This window comes from Barbus barbus (assembly GCF_936440315.1).
Source record: "Barbus barbus genome assembly, chromosome: 4".
Lineage (NCBI taxonomy): Eukaryota > Metazoa > Chordata > Actinopteri > Cypriniformes > Cyprinidae > Barbus > Barbus barbus.
This window is the reverse complement of record NC_136732.1, coordinates 16,698,408-16,713,307: the sequence shown is the minus strand read 5'-3', so window position 1 is coordinate 16,713,307 and position 14,900 is coordinate 16,698,408. Positions and strand designations below refer to the sequence as shown.

Here is a 14,900-nt window from a genome sequence, read left to right as displayed (position 1 = left end):
CACACTTTTTACTTTAAGAATATATTCATTCATCTCTTTATTGTCTTGCTCATCAAAAGTTATCAAAAACCAATTACAGAGAATGCAAGAGAGAAATAGTTTTGTACAGAAATAAAAATCACTGCAGAATCCAGCTACAGAAAGACTCCTGTAAAACGCTCACACAAAGAAAGAAAAGTCGAGTGATTCTGTATTTTGCATTTGCTTCAACATGGTAGACTGCTAACTGATTTATGTTTAAATCACTAACATCAATACAACAGCAATAGATGATGCTGGGCATAATTTTCTTCCAGTATATAAACCACCACTTCATTGTCCCATTTGAATTGCTGGTGATTTTTGTTGAAATTGACCACAAAAAGGTGAATGGCTAAAATGGGCAGAGAATTTTTGCATTTAATAGTAATCACACTGACAAACAAAAATCTTGCCATGCTTTTTTCAAAAGAAGTATTGATAATTTATCAAACCAAATGAAAGAGTGTGTCCATATAAATAGTTAAGTATTGTTAATAATAGTATTAACTGAAAACATTAAAGTAAAAAGGGGAAAAATAAAAGGCTTTCCAATCTATGAACCTACAATGCATTACACTTCAATGTCACATTTAACACCTAAAATAATAATAAAAAAATAAAACCTTTTTAACAGCAATCCAAAAAATATCATCAGCAATTCAGCAATTAGGGCTCACAACCAAACAAAAACAAAACAGAAAAAAGAAAAGAGGTTGAATGGAATCACAGAAAAGTGACAAAATATGAAACACTCCAATAAACAGTACTGCTCTTCTAACCTAACTCAGCTTGGCTGGATAAAGTAAGACTGTTTGAAATGTAATAAACAAACTGAAATAGCAGGAAGTGACAGACTGTGAAAACACATGAGGAAGATAAGATGCTTCCTTATAATTCCTCAACGCTCCATTACCTTAAATTAAAATGAGAAAACCAATGCTTGGAAAATAGAAAACACTTGACTGATCTCTGGTAACAGAAGGCCTTTTTATCGCTACAGCAGTTTTCCTGTACGTTTCCTACTTTTCAGCGTACACAATAATGAAAGCTTAAAGCCAGCAATGATGGGTCTCATTATCATTAGGTCAGAAACAGTTCACTTGGGAAAAGTGCAGTGAAACAAAAAAAAGGTTCAGCATCTACTAAAGAAACAGCAAATAAAACAGCAAATTCAGCTCATTTAATTCCACCAGCTTCATCATAACACAAAAAAAGGTGTTTTCTCAAATCCTTTGTGCTTTAGTACTGTACTGAATGTTAGACGTTGCTCTAAATCTGATATCAGACCAGACCAGATGAGATGAGAGGATGCAGAGATCTAGTTTTTCTGCTGCTACCTGTATAAAAGTTCCTGCATAAAGTCAGAACGGTTAAAGGTGTGTTTGAAGAGAGGAGGCTGTGTACAAACGGGTGGCAGTTACAGCCAAATGTCTTGTTTGAGGTAGAGTCATTACAAACTAAATCAATGTACTGCCATATCATCCAGATGAACAGCATTGCAGAGCTGTTAAACAAGTTAGTATTGTTTAGATTTTTTTCAATTTGACTGATGAACAGACAAAGAACAGCCATTTGAAAGACAATACACTGCAATTTTCCCTAAAAAAAAAAAATAGGAAAGAGCTAATGTAATTTATTAACATGTGGTTTTCAAATAATGCTGAAACAAATCCAGCCTGTATGAACCTAAATGTAAATATCATTGTGGAAGAAACATCTTCCAAAAAACCTGTCTTAACTACCAATTTTTTAAATTTTGTTGAGATTAAAATTGCTGGGCTATGATGTATAATTAATACATTTTTATTATATTACTCCTGATTTAAGAAATTTTCATTGCCATAAGATAGACATGATGAAAAAATGTGTGCAGTTACCATATAAAGAATAAACAAATGGGGGAAAAAACAGATGCAAACAAGGTGAATTCAAGTTATTTGGGACATTTTCCCCAGTCGTTTCAGTGACAAAAAGCATCCCAGTTTACCTGAATTCACCCCTATATGGCAAAATGAGATAACCTGACTGCTGTTTATCACTTGGTGACCTTAAGAAAAGTTCATGTCTCAGAGTCTTAAAGTGATAGGCCACCCAAAAAAGAAAACTGTGTCATTCACTCAGCCCTCATGTTGTTCCAAACCCTTAAGACTTCTTTTCTTCTGTGGAATGTTCGTAACCGAACAGTTTTTGTTGCCATTGACTTCCATCGTATTGACAAAAACACTGAGACATTTCTCAAAATATCTTCTTGTATGTTCTACAGAAGAATGAATGTCGTTTAGAAATTGCATGAGCGCAAGTAAACAAAGACAGAATTTAGATTTTTGGGTGAACTACCACTTTAAAAACATGAGATGAGGCCGCGGTCTTAATATGTCACTGTTACTTCATCGGACTCCTCTGCTCAGCGACGTCTTGACTGTAGATTTCAGTCTTTCTTATAGGTGACCTCATATATGTATACATTAAGGGTCTTGACTTTGCATTGATGATGGAATGTCTGATTTGGTCCCATGTGTTATTATTGAAGACAAACAATACAGCGATTGATGTGAAAGACCTTTGAGACTTGGATGTAGTAAAAAGATCTGGTGTTTGTTTTGCTGGTGTCTAAGAAGTTAAAGAGATTTTGGATCTTTTTAAATGTTTCTATGATTGTTGTCCTATTGCTTAGCCTATAAAGTAAATCGGAGACTTTCACACACTCACACAAACGAATGAGAGAGGACACGGAAGCTCACAGAGCATAAACAGAGAAGATTCAGACTACAAACAAGATTACTTCACAGTGATATCAACTGCAGCCAGTGGAGGAAACCTGGCAAGTGAATCTAATATTACATTACCAGTGCAAAACAAACACACTCTCTCTCCGTCGCACTCACTCTGATAAATTGAAAGCATCTCAGTAGACATTCAAACCAACACTGCAAACTCGGATCAAGGTGCGAGGGACACGAGGAGCAGACAGACGGAGGGAGGGAGTTTCTGTAAGATGGGCTCACTGTGGCTTCCCCAGCAAGTTGGACAGGAAACTGGATCCCTGGGTTCTGTTTTGGCCCCCCTGCCCCCCTCCAAAAGGATCCAACTGGTTCAGCTCGGACTGATCCAACATCTCAAAGTCCTCGCCATCAAAGTCCAGGTCTGTGTCTACCTCGGAGCTCGACTGCTTCCTGTATCCCCTCAGAGCGGCTCCTGCCCGTGGGCCGCTTTTTCTCCGAGGGCCTTGCGGTGGGCGGGGCTGCATGGCTCCTGCGATGGCTGCCTGGATCATGTTGCTGGCGATGACCCCTGCCAGGTTATTAGTGAGGTCAGAGGTAATATTTAGGGAGCCGAGGGAGATCTCCGGGTCAAGGTCTTCTTGATCAGAGTCCATCTGGGTGTACAGGTCAAGCAGGGCGGAGGTAGAGCCACGAGGGCCAGAGAGCGCCGCTGAGTTGAAACTGGGCAGCCCGATGCTGGCATCATCATTGTCCTCCATGAGGGTGGCATCTGGGTTGATGGAGGGGAAGTCTGGAAGCCAACAGGCAAATGATTCTTCTGGATCACTGTGTCTGTCTAGATCTATAATAAGTGAATAAATAAAGAATAAGATATTATAGCACAAAAAAAAAATAACTAATTTTTGTCCTACTTATGTTATATTTTGTCCTATTTAATTACTAATAACTGATTATTTGATAAAAAAAAAAAAAAAATTAAAAAAAAAATGTAAAAAATAATTTTGTGAAATTTTGTTTTATTGTAAACAAATATTGACCCTAAACTTTTAAATAGTATCCCATCAAAAATAGAATTCATTCATACAGTAATTTAATTTCAGAAGTGATTTTGATATTTAGTTTTGTTTAATTAATTTTTTCAACTTACTGACACAAAAAATAATAACTTTTAACCTTGAAAAATTATAATATATTAAAAAATAATGATTTTGATTAGATGTGTACTCACATGTATTCTATGAGTGAGGAAATATTTTGTTACTTTTTACTTGATCGTTGCACCTCATGAGTCATTAAACTGAAGATTTTCTTATAAAATTAAAATGTTATAAAAGTTTTTCAATACCGTATGAAACCAACGTGAATACAAAATGCATGTTTCTAAGAATTTGTTGTGTTTTAAACCAGATTTTTTTTCTCCCTTTTCTTTACTGTAGACAATCTCGTCATTGACTCACATACAAAGACTGAAAAAAAAGTCAGAGTAGAAGACTTACCCTCTGAGCCCTCTGTGAGGGGTGTTTGGCCCCTGGAGAGGTTAAAGGTGCCATTATCCATGTACGACACCTCAGCATCCGAGTGCTCGGAGTCAGTCAGTGCCAGCTCCTTAGCAACTGCTGCGTCATCAAACTACAGGTGCAGAATATTTAGAGAAGTGTGAGTGTATTAGAAAAACAACAACGTTAGTCCAATTTGCTTTTTACTGTCATGATCCCCTACAGATCCCCTAACCTCATGACCATGCAGCTGCTCTAAATCCCTGTGTTATAAATAGCCCTGTTTCTGGGCTCACCATAGGGCAGAATGCAGCCAGTTCTTCTTCGCTGTCACTTGCATCATCTGAGGTCCCGCTTCTGATGGGCTTACGAAGAACTGCAAAAGCAGAAGGGCAAACATTAGTTTGGTTTATCAAAACTTCTGAAAACTAATATACAGTAAAAGACAGATAGCTACAAGAAACATCAACTGGTCATGTTCACAAATGCTTATTGTAATATGTAACTGTCAAATACAATTGAGAAACAGTGTCTGGCATAAAGTAATTCAAAGTTTCTGTACAACATTCAGTATTACCTTATGTGTTGATTCATTCTTCAGCTAAAATATTTTTTTGTTAATTTTGTTCTATTGTCAAACAAGCAATTGCACATCACAGAGATGCTATTGTATGCAATAGACCCTTGTCAGGTTAGATGCCATGTGAATATTGAATGTCTTCATGTCAACAAAGTACATATCAACAAACATCAAGAAAAGTTTTTTTGCACAGACAGTGGTTTGGAGCTAAAATGGCACTTCGAAATTTCATAAATAATCAATAATCATAAATTTTGTTTCAGGGCGAAATATTTCCCCATGCAGATTTTGCATTGTGTTCAAATTTTACATGCAACTTTGCGGTGTTGACCAACAGAAAGTTGCTTGGTTTAAAAGTGACTTCTGTGTTAGCTTTGCATCACTACATTATTAACAACACACAATGGACCTTTATGCCCACAAATTTTTAAACTGCATCTTCAGATACCTGAACAGATATAGTCCTTAAAATACAACTCTAAAAAGGCAGAATTTGTCTTCAGCATAACATCATTCAGTCTGCACTTCAATTTTATGGGACTGACACTGTATAGATCTACAGTGTACTTACACTGGTTGTCTATAGGCTTTAACATCATAAATCCTTTGGCGCTGAAGTCCAGCCACTGCAGGGCCGGCTCCAGCTTCACACATGCACGCTGCCACAGCCGATAATATAGAGCCAATGGGCACAGCAACACACCAAGCACTGAGGGAGAGAAAGTAAATATTTTGCAGTTGTTAAGGCACTGGAGAGGATGAGTAAGCCCTGAAGGATTTCTGCTACTCACAAGCCATGTATGACAGCACCAGTCCAGGGATGTAGCGCCCCACCATGGCCACTGAGGTGAACAGGCCACAAACCAGCATACAAAACTGTAAAACAATGAAGTTTCGTGATTTGATAAATGTTTAGCATTAAAACAAAAGTCTTTGTAGATTATATCAATAATATAATAATTCAACCTCATAAAGCAGTCATAAAAGCCATAATAATAATGAAAGGCCTTCTATGACACGAATGCAAAACAAAATGCATCGTGATTGGTCACTTTACTTGTTGCTCAGACAGTCTATTCCTGTCTAAGTGGGCGGCTTTCTGCAAACTGGACCAAACTATTTTCCGCAAGTCAAAAGTCTGGCTACACACACAATATAGGCCTCACTATGCAATTGTAACAATGTCAATTTTAACAGTCTTTCTGGTTTGGAAGTAATCTCACCTTCCCTGGATTTTTCCTTTTTAATTGCACAATATCTGCTGCACAAGAAGAGCCCATTACCCAAACTTCAGCTAGGTGTTGGCATAATTCAGGCACACTCAAAGTCCCAGGCTGCACCAGACCCCAGCTGAGAGTAAATCAGAGAAGAGCGGAGAGAATTAACAGTTAAATTCAACATCTTTCAAGTCTCAGACCACTGGAAAAACCTGAAAAGAGTAAACAAATAGACATTACCTTTCATTCTCACTCTCATCTTGCCTTTTAACTGTAAAAGAACAAAAACAAACCATGTCTGATACATTTGTGAGTATTACAATATTTTTTTCACCATTTGCTTACAGGAATAGTTTGCCCAAAAATGAAAATTCTGTCATTAATTACTCACTCTCATGTTGTTCCAAACCCGTAACCTCCGTTCATCTTCGGAAAACAAATCAAGATATTTTTGATGCATTCTGAGAGCTCTCTGACCCTCCCATAGACAGCAAGGGTCCTTACACAATCAAGGTCCAGAAACATAGCTCATAGCAAGGAGATCGTTAAAATAATCCATGTAACATCAGTGGTTCAACCGTAATTTTATGAAGCTATGAGAATACTTTTTGTGTGCAAAGAAAATAAAAACAATGAATTTATTCAACAATTTGTCTCCTCCACGTCACCCTATAACGCCATTTTGGAGTGTATCGCATATGTAAATAACTGAAGCAACGCATGTACGCGGATACATTGTTTACATTCAGATAAAAGCGGAGAGCTCTCAGAATGCATCAAAAATATCTTAATTTGTGTTCCGAAGATGAACGAAGGTTTTACGGGTTTGGAACGACTGACCTCAGTAATTAATTACTGAATTTTCATTTTTGGGTTAACTATCCCTTTAATTACATTTTCAATTCCATCAAAAATATGCATATTTTGACAGGTTTTATGAGAGTAAAGGTCATTGCACATTGAGTTCGAAATTTTCGCACATTAAAAAATAAATACGACCTCACGAATTACGTTTGCACACTGCCTCCAAAACTTTCGTCTGTCAAAAAAAATCCGGATTAGGTTCGATTTTCTGCGTTTTCGCATGCGTAGCATGCATTTTGATAGGAAAGGGTGGGGAATATGAAAAAACTGTAAAACGCACGAGAAAATTTCGGACTCAGTATGCAATGACCTTAACATTGACTTTTAAATTAGTATCTGGTTTTAATTCTATTAAAGACTTCCCGGAATGCAGATCAAATACTAATAAGCCATTGTGTAAGAGCTACATGCTAAATATTGATTCAGGTCAATACTGTTCTCCTCCTGGAAATGCACTAGTAGGAACTGTCAATTTCATAACTTGCTAGGAGCTGAGTGAACGAGCAGGGAGAAAATTAAACTTGAGTGGGTCACAGCACAGGGAACACAGATTTTAATTACAGCCAAATTGATTCATATTAAAATAATAAACAGACTGAAGGAAGATGAGGTCTTATAGGTAGTAGTTGTAGACAGGCAATAGAGGAAGGTCAGTTGTACCTCTGATCGTAGGCCAGATCTTATTCCACCAAGTGTCGACACAAACAGCCAGGGCCAGACCTGATGCCAGCAGAAAGAGCAACCTCAAAGAGCTCAGAGCAAAAAACCTGAGGAGAGATCAGAAGATTGTAGTCCATTATTTATACTCTCTTTTTAAATGTTTTCATCATGAAATAACCTGGATTAAAGGCTTTTTTGTGAAGTGTCTTGAATCACGTTTTTTTTAATGGATTACAATGTGAGCTTTTTACTGCAACAACAGCTCTGTTGGGAAATCTCTGACCCAGTGTTAATTTTGGCAGGCATTTTTGATTTAGTCTTAGTCTTTATCTTGAGACGAAAATGCTTAATAGTCTTAGTCACATTTTAGTCATTTGAGTCTATCATAGTTTTAGTCGACGAAAAGTCATTGCATTTTTGTCAACTTTTAGTCATTACTTTTAGTCAAACTGCATTTACCAACATTTATTTTGGAAGCTATTTTATATGTAGTATTCAAACAAAAATAGTCAACAATACTTCTCTCTTTAGACCAAATCAATTAAGCTTAGTTATAAGAAATTTGAATCAAGGATTGAATTTGGAAAAACTGGAATAAATTTTCATTTTTTTGGTAGAAATATAAATTAAACTAATTTTTCAGATACAGTAGGTTTACTTAACAAGTATACATTTATTTAACATCTTTTGTTGGTTAACATTTACGACAGATAATTAGGAATGCTGTCCATTTAAGACTGAAGGTATGCATGTAATAGCCTACTGACATACATTCAGTTTTCACCCACCTGTTTAAGCTCACTTAAACCATAACGGACTGTATTTCCGTGAGATGCTCTACATGAGAGACATGTGGACTGCTGTGTGTGTATTTGAGAACTGAGAACTGATCGCGCGCTGAATGAGAACTGAAGAAGTGGAGCGTGCGCGAGAGAGAGCACTTCTATCAGCGCGTTTCCGCCTATCGCACCTTCACTGACTTTAAGCTAATCGACAATGAATTGTGACTCCTGGGAAAAACGGGACGTCTGGTCACCCACTCCCTAACCCTTCAGGTGCTGAGGCCATTGTTTCAGATCGCTAGTTCGAGTTTTGGTAGCCTATCTGTCCACCGCGGCTGCCATGCAAACGCATTGTTAACGAAGACGCGCATAAATTTCGTCATAGTTTTTATCATCAGATATTAGTTTTAGCTCGTCAACGTCTCATCTTAGTCACAGAAAAAATGTTCGTTGACGAATATATTTCGTCATCGTCAACGAAATTAACACTGCTCTGACCAAAGCCTTGTGATGGCATCTGTCACACATTTATCATGCTGAATGTATGAGGAAACCTTTGTTACACAGGTGTTTCCGGCCCCAGTGTCTTCCTGTGCAAATCTCAGAGACAGCGTGTGCTGCACAAGCAGACTTTGCGATTTCCGACAGATTCGCAGCATGGCTAATTACTGCTATGTGCTACAGTACTTGAACAAAAGGTGAGCCGCCACTGAGACCAGGCTCAATTCTACTGATCTCTTGGCGTGGAACCAGACAGCGAATGCTGTTTTATGACTGCATCAAACAGCATTCGCACACGACCTGTCAAAACCACTACAACCAAATTTAAATGGAGGGTTGAAATGTTCTGGGGTGGTGGTGATACTTTATTTCATGAATTGCCTGGGTTACGGTTAAAAAAAAAAAAGATAAATAAACATCTTTACAGCACAGAAATGATATGCCACAAGCGGTTCCTCTGCTGTTCACTGAGGCAAATAAAAAGAGATAATAAGATCAGGGAAAATATTTATCTGATGGAGAGGGTGACTGCACTAAGTGAATGAAGACTGCATGCCTGAATGGTAAAGAAAAAGAGAGTGAGCCATCCAACCTATAACAATCCTTCCCTGCACATCCTTCCCTCCAGAAGCATTTCATCTAAATCTTTTCAGACTTACTGAGCATTTTTATAGCAAATAATCAGCATTAAATCTCATTCCCAAATAATTTTACTTCTTTAATCTGACATATTTCCAAGAAAGGAGGCAAAATTATCAGGACTTCATCCATTAAGGATTTGAATAGGATGGCAAAAAGTTGGTGTTACGTAACTTACGTATCAGAATGGAGCCTTAATGTAAATTTGCATAAATTCTTAAATATTAATTTCAGAGGAAGAGCACGTTGTTACATTTTGATTATAGTAGGGCTGTAAAATGATTAATCACATTCAAAATCAAAGTTTATGTTTACAATAGGTGTGTACTGTGTATATTTATTATACATAAATACCCACACATACATGTATTTATTAAGGAAATATGTTAATAAATAATATAATATATATATATATATATACATACATATACATACAAATATTTTTTTTTATATATACATGGTGTGTGTATAATAAATATACACAGTACACACTAGGGGTCGACCGATTATCGGCCTGGCCGATTATTGGTACCGATATTAAGCATTTTTATGATAATCGGTATCGGTCATTTTCAAAACCGATGTGCCGATAAAATTATTTAATTTTGAAACGCGCTATTTGGCTCTGATGCAGCCTGTCGGAACTCACCACTCTGTGGTCTAGAGCAGTCTCCGCCCACCGCGCATCTGATTTGTTGAGAGTCAGGAGTCCGACCAATCAACGTGGAAGACTAAAGGCACTCTCACACCAAAAGCACTTGCTAACTGGTGCTGCTTCATCACGGATCAGTTATCTCTCAAAAGGCAGCAGCAGACCTTGTACAAGTTGCAATAAATTACAATCCACTACATTGAAGTTGTAAAAACCTCAATATTATCTATTTATGGTTTCCGAGATGGGGGAAACGCAGGGGGAATCCAGTCATATAAATGGAATTTACTGTATAACGCGGAGTCACGAAGTTTGGATGAATTAATCAAAAGTAGGTCAGTACACTTAAATCGACTCATGATATGGTCTATCTGTAAACATTAAGCTGCAAATAGACTATTTAAATATGAATTCTGCATGTTCGGCGTGTCTCTGTATGTGAAAGGCACAGACGCGCGGTTTTGACACACACACACACACTGAAGTGTTTTCCGCATCTGCCATGTCACTAAATGAGGACATAAATACATGAACATCATCCCCAGAACTGCTCTGAGAGTTACTTCATGAGCATTTGACTGTTTCGTTTGAGTAAAACGATCGTCATATCATAAATAGGCTACAGAAACTTAAGAGGTCCTGACGGCAACCCGTCAAAATAAAAGTTCGGTTTATTTACTAATGCTACTACAATTATTACAACTTTTGTTTAAAAGAACAATCACACAATACGCTATTTCTTACATGTTTTAATTTTAATAGTAAACACATTTGTTTGCCAAAAAATAGAGTTTAACTCTCATTTGATTAAAAGATAAATGAAATTAATGTTTTATGCCTTCATTTGCACTGCACTGTAAATGAAAACTAATGGAAATTACTGTCACATAGGCCAAGACTAAGTTACTGTCACATAGGCCAAGATTAGGATGACGGAAATTGGGACATTTCAATAGGCTATTGAATCAAGTGAGCCTATAACAGGCTATTAGTGTTATAGTTTCATTAAAATAGTTGCTGTCTTCTTCGCAACTTCTACAATGGAGCTATGAAGACAATTAAATTATTTACACTTATTATATACATTGCGCTTTTTAAATTAATCAACTGATGTGCATTAGATGATGAATTGAATAGTCACCTCTTGTAGGTTATGATTTAGTCAACCAAAAATAATTAATGAAGAATTATGAGAGGTTATGCTATTACACATTGTAAGAATTACAGAAACTCAGACACTTTGAACTCCTGAGATGGACAACACACACACAGTGCATTAACATACAGACATCTGTCTCCACATCCCACTGAGAGAGAATACAAGAAAATGCCTCTCTCACATATGCATCAGTTCCTTTTCATCCCCTTCCTTCCCCCATCCTTCACTCACTCAGCTCACTCAGAATGGTCGATAGTAGAATGTAAAGTTCTACATTAATGCAAGTGTTATTTACAGTCATGTTTGGTATCATTTGAATTGTCTCAGGGCGACTGGTACAATGGTCTCATTCTTATAAGAAGTAAACTAAAAGGTAATACAGATCCTAAGAGTTCAGAGATATTTTGCATACTGTAGAGGGCGGATCAGCACCTAGTGGTTTTCATGCAAATTACCTTCTGTTCCAAAAAGGTGCTAACTCGACTTGATTAAATTGCAAATTACAATTGTTAGTTCCGGTCTCCACCTCGGGGGGTATTGGTCTTGGTCTGAAGTACTTAAGGAAATGTTGCAAAAAGGATCAGGGCGATTCTGTAACCAGAAAGCCCGTAGTGTGGGTCTCAATGCTCACACTATGTATTACTATAAAGTCAGGTATGCATTCTTTACTCATAGATTTATCTTTGAGAATTCTATATTTTGTATTGATATGATTTGATCCCTTTGAATTGCTGTGGAATTGATATAATACATACAATATTTACCTGACTGATAATAAATTGTTACATTTGACATTATTCTGTCTTACTCTGTAATTATTGACTCTAGTAGATTACGTTGCATCCTTGTTAAAGACATGAGCAACCGAATGAACGAGTAAATATAAAGTCAAGAGTTAACTAGAATAATCAAATATCAGAATAATAAATTAGAAATGGACAAGCAATCAATTTGTATTTCAAGCTAAATACGAGGTCAAGCTAAAATGGAGTCAGATTAAATAATAAAATGGAGTCAGATTAGAGTTTAACTTAAATTGAAGAACTTTGCACACTGGAAAGACCGAACACGCAGGAACCCTTCATCCACCATCGGATACCTTCCTTGGACCAGATGGGTGGAGCCTTACAACATACATTTCTAACATGTAAATTATTGAAGCCAAATACTTACATTTCCCCAAGCGGTTTAGCTTTAGTATTTAGTATTCATAGGCTTAATCATGAAGCATACAGTGGCCCCACTTTTAACTCTCTCTTTATATATTACCCTTATTGTAGATGGATGCATGGAGGAAGACAAGAGTAAGAAGTGCAACCAACACTAGGGAAGGCCATTTTTGTCAGAGCCCTTGTTATTCTTAATTTTGACATTCATTTTCATTTTTACACCAGACATATCGGTTCAATATATCGGTTATCGATCTACTTGGTCTGTAATAATCGGTATCGGCCCTGAAAAACACATATCGGTCGACCCCTAGTACACACACACAGTATGTAAACAAACTTTAATCGTTTTGCAGCTCTAGATTAAAGATTACAGAGGCAAACAATTTTTAAACTTTGCAGTAACTACACAAATTAAATGACTCATAATAAGAAAAGAAAGTAAATAGGGTCCAATTTGAACTTATGTTGATTTTAAAAGCACAAATGTCTAAGTGTGTACTAACAGCACATGGCTTCCCAAGTTAGGCTGGCATGAGAAAAGTCTTAAGGCATGAACAAGAAATCATACAACTGTAAGGCCAGGCCCAACAAACCGGTTTGGGAACATACAATGTTGCAAATCTTATTATTATTATATTACTAATACAACAATAATAATAATAATAATAATAATAATAATAATAATAATTATTATTATTATTATTATTATTATTATTAATATATATATATATATATATATATATATATATATATATATATTGTTTATATACACACAGAGTGTATATGTGAACAGCTGTGTCTCTCGTAGTGCTATGTAATTATCTACTGTCTACATTAATAACATGCAACATATATAGGCCACAGACATCCACTGCTAACTGATCTCTGCTTAACATGCCTTAGTAAAAGCTGTCAAAAATGGTACCTAACACAAGATTAAACGTAATTGTTCGGTCAATCACAAAGTAATTCACAAAAACACAAAGCGTGTGCTCACAGCATTGTTTACCAATACACCATACAGCCAGAGCTCTCTGTCTAAATATAGGCACCCAGCCTGACCATCTGTTTCTTTTATTAAATTAAAGGGGCAAAAGTCTGGAACATGTCGACACCTATGCATCCAGATAAAAAAAAAGAAAGGCTTATACAAGATCCTCAAAATGTTCATGAATAATGTAAACGCTTCATCTGAAAGCACTAGGCTGTAAACAGAGCCCGAGTAACTTAGAGATACCTTAAATCCATGGAGATAAAGCTCATCCACTCACCAGAACATGATATTGGCGGCTGTGTACAGCAGGACGCTGTGCAAGGGTCTCTCCCACAATAATACAGACTGCAGATAGGTGAGCAGGCGCTCGTGAGGTCCCAGGCGCTCCAGCAGCATTGCTTTCACGGCGCGGAGCTGCTCTTGACTCTCGCCGGAGCACGAGCCGCTCCGGAGGCCGACGCGAGAGCGCAGCTTCCCCGCGCAACCGCTCCCTTCAGCCGCGTCTTCCGCTCCAACCATACTTACGCGTTTGGAAAAACGTGACAACAAAAATAGCAACAAAATCTACAATAACAGAGTGCTGAAAACAAACCCCGTGCTTTAGAAATGTTCTGGATCGCTAGCTAACGTTAGCTTTAGCCTGAAGCCGCTCAGGGCAGAGCAGCAGAAGACAGACCTCGTGCGTTCAAGAGGCTACTACCGTCGATACAGAGCAAATGTGAAATGAAAACCATTTTTTGGGTCTGGTTTGCTATATTTGAACGTTTAAGTGTCTGCTGCACAGGTCGTTTTTAATGTTATCACCGTGCTGCTGTAGCGTCCAGTGGTTTTTGTCGTACTTGGGAGGTGAGAACTGGAGGACGGGCTTGATCTGGCCAATGGCATCAGGATTACAGTCAACAACAACCAACACCAGCTCTCTCCTCAGAGGCCTCCTCCAATCATTCCTGAAGAACTTTCAAAATGTCCCAAACTAAAATTACATGTTTGTTTGTTATAAAGTGTAAACTCTGCTAATAAATCAAATAATTGTCTGTTTTTTTGGCACAGTATCTAGGTTTGATATGAAGATTTAGATTTTAAAACAGTAAGAAATAAAAGCCCAAATACCTCTTATAATTATAATTTATATAAAAGAAATATTAAATATATTTTTGGATTAGATTTTAAAGGTTTTTATATTATTATTATGCAGAGGTGCACACATTTTTCAATATGAAGGACCATAAAACTTGATTGAGGGCCAACACAGTGAATGTTACATACATCAAAATTAAAATTTCATTACAAAAATCTAATTAATTTCCAATATATTCTCTACATTTTAATGCCTTACAGAAATTATGTTTGCATTGTAACACTTTCAGATAAACATTATTTACTGTTTTTAATCTTCTTCTTTTTTTTAACTACAGGTCGGTCCCCACAATGTAAAAAAAA

At 37.0% G+C, this 14,900-nt stretch overlaps 1 protein-coding gene across 2 annotated transcripts; it reads right to left on the bottom strand.

Annotated features, from left to right (window-relative positions):
- Positions 1 to 10: 10 nt before the first annotated feature.
- On the bottom strand, positions 11 to 14,295 carry LOC306860757 (reticulophagy regulator 3-like). Of its 2 annotated transcripts, none has more exons than XM_079402641.1 (9): positions 13,738 to 14,295; positions 7,562 to 7,668; positions 6,278 to 6,308; positions 6,044 to 6,170; positions 5,612 to 5,696; positions 5,392 to 5,529; positions 4,537 to 4,616; positions 4,241 to 4,373; positions 11 to 3,585 (listed from the first exon to the last, which is right to left on the bottom strand). In XM_079402641.1, exons 1-9 carry the CDS (start codon positions 13,977 to 13,979, stop codon positions 3,023 to 3,025), a joined length of 1,506 nt encoding a protein of 501 aa, XP_079258767.1. In that variant the 5' UTR covers positions 13,980 to 14,295; the 3' UTR covers positions 11 to 3,022. The 2 variants fall into 2 exon arrangements, with proteins under 2 accessions (XP_079258767.1, XP_079258766.1); XM_079402640.1 differs by having other exon boundaries at positions 6,278 to 6,335; positions 13,738 to 14,092.
- Between the last annotated feature and the right edge of the window lie 605 nt (positions 14,296 to 14,900).